At 56.0% G+C, this 1,429-nt stretch overlaps 1 protein-coding gene across 1 annotated transcript in view; it reads left to right on the top strand.

Moving 5' to 3' along the window:
• Positions 1–540: 540 nt before the first annotated feature.
• The window catches only part of KCNK3 (potassium two pore domain channel subfamily K member 3), a 7,053-nt gene continuing 6,164 nt past the window's right edge, over positions 541–1,429 (top strand). The window contains 1 exon segment of the mRNA XM_021717258.1: positions 541–561. Within this exon segment, the coding sequence (XP_021572933.1) occupies positions 541–561 (21 nt within the window).

Below are 1,429 nucleotides of genomic sequence, written 5' to 3'. Positions count from 1 at the left end.
GAGGGAAAGGGATTTGCCCAAAGTCACGAGTCATCATGTGCTCATGCTGGGACCAGGTCCCTGCTCCCCACTCCCTGTCGAGCCCCATCCATCGTGCTGTGTCCTCCTTCATACACTGAGCAACACCAGCCTGGGGGACAGGAAAGGACAGGAGCAGAAGTGGCTCTGGCTCGGGGCCTGCCCAGCTGTCGAGGTGAGTTGTGGTCTGGCTGCCTTGGCTGAGCTGGCGGGCACAATCTGTTCTCACCCTGCTGGGGCACAGATGTCCCAGGCATGGCAACTCAACAGCTCAGCTGTCCAGGTCCCTGGCAAAGGGTGACACAAAGGGTGGTGGGCAGGGGAGCTGGTTCTAAGAGCAATCCCAAGCAGCTGCCCCCAGACCTCCCTGAGCTTTAAGATCCAAATGGCCCTGGGTTGACAGAGATGCCAGCTTTACAGAAACTGAGCTGCCCCCAAGTCCAGGTGCTCTCTTGGAAACGTGAGAGTAATCTGGCACTCCATTCATTATTAATCACAGTGAGCCATTATTGAGCATTTGCTATGTACCAGGCTCTAGGCTAAGTGCGTTCCACACATTATCTTATTCCTCCCAGAGCCCTTTGAAGCAGATGCTACTTATTAACTCCATTTTACAGATGTGGAAACTGAGACTCAGAGGTTAAACACACACACACACACACACACACACACACACACACACGAGACCCTACTTTAGGGCCAAGAACAGAGGATGACCCCAGGACCCAGACTGGGGGCTGATGAACACTCATTCATCCAGCTGATGTGGGCTTGGGGGGAGACAGGCAGCCAGCCTCCTTTCTCCTCTGGCACTGGTGGGCCAGCTGCCCCAGGAAGACTGGAGGGGCCCCAGTTGCCAACCATCCTCCATAAGCTTTGCCTGGCAGCTGGAAAATCATCAAGGAGCCATCCTTGCCTCAGTTTCCCTCCCTCCACACTGTATCACGGGATTTCAAAGCCCATTCAGTCCAACCACCTCCCCTTATCGTCAAGGAAACGGAAGCATAGAAAGAACAAGGCAAACGCCCAAAGCCCACAACTCTGAGCTAGAACCCAGATGCCCTGACCTGGTGTGCCCTTCACACTCTCCCTTATCTCTGGACAAAGCGCCCAGCAGCCCGCTAGTCAGCTCCTTCTCCGGGTAGACAAAACAGAACAGGCTTTGAGGTTCAAACGCGGGGTTGCTCTCCCTCCCAACAGCGCGACTTTGGAAAGTCACTAACCTTCACCCCGATCCCCCTCCCTTTCTCTTCCTTTCAGCCGAACTTGTGGGGTTGTCACAAAAGCACATGAGAAAGCATAAGTAAGGGGGGACGTGCACAGTGCCTGGGGAGAAGGAGCCGCCCTTCCCCGCGCACTGAGAGAGAGGCCCAGGCCCGACGGTGGGCGGGCGGAAGCGCCGGAGGGAGGG

This window comes from Carlito syrichta, unplaced genomic scaffold, assembly GCF_000164805.1.
Source record: "Carlito syrichta isolate Samal-C Ts95f unplaced genomic scaffold, Tarsius_syrichta-2.0.1 Scaffold107969, whole genome shotgun sequence".
Taxonomy (NCBI): Eukaryota; Metazoa; Chordata; class Mammalia; order Primates; family Tarsiidae; genus Carlito; species Carlito syrichta.
Note: the sequence above shows the minus strand (reverse complement) of the source record. Positions and strands in the feature narration are given on the sequence as shown.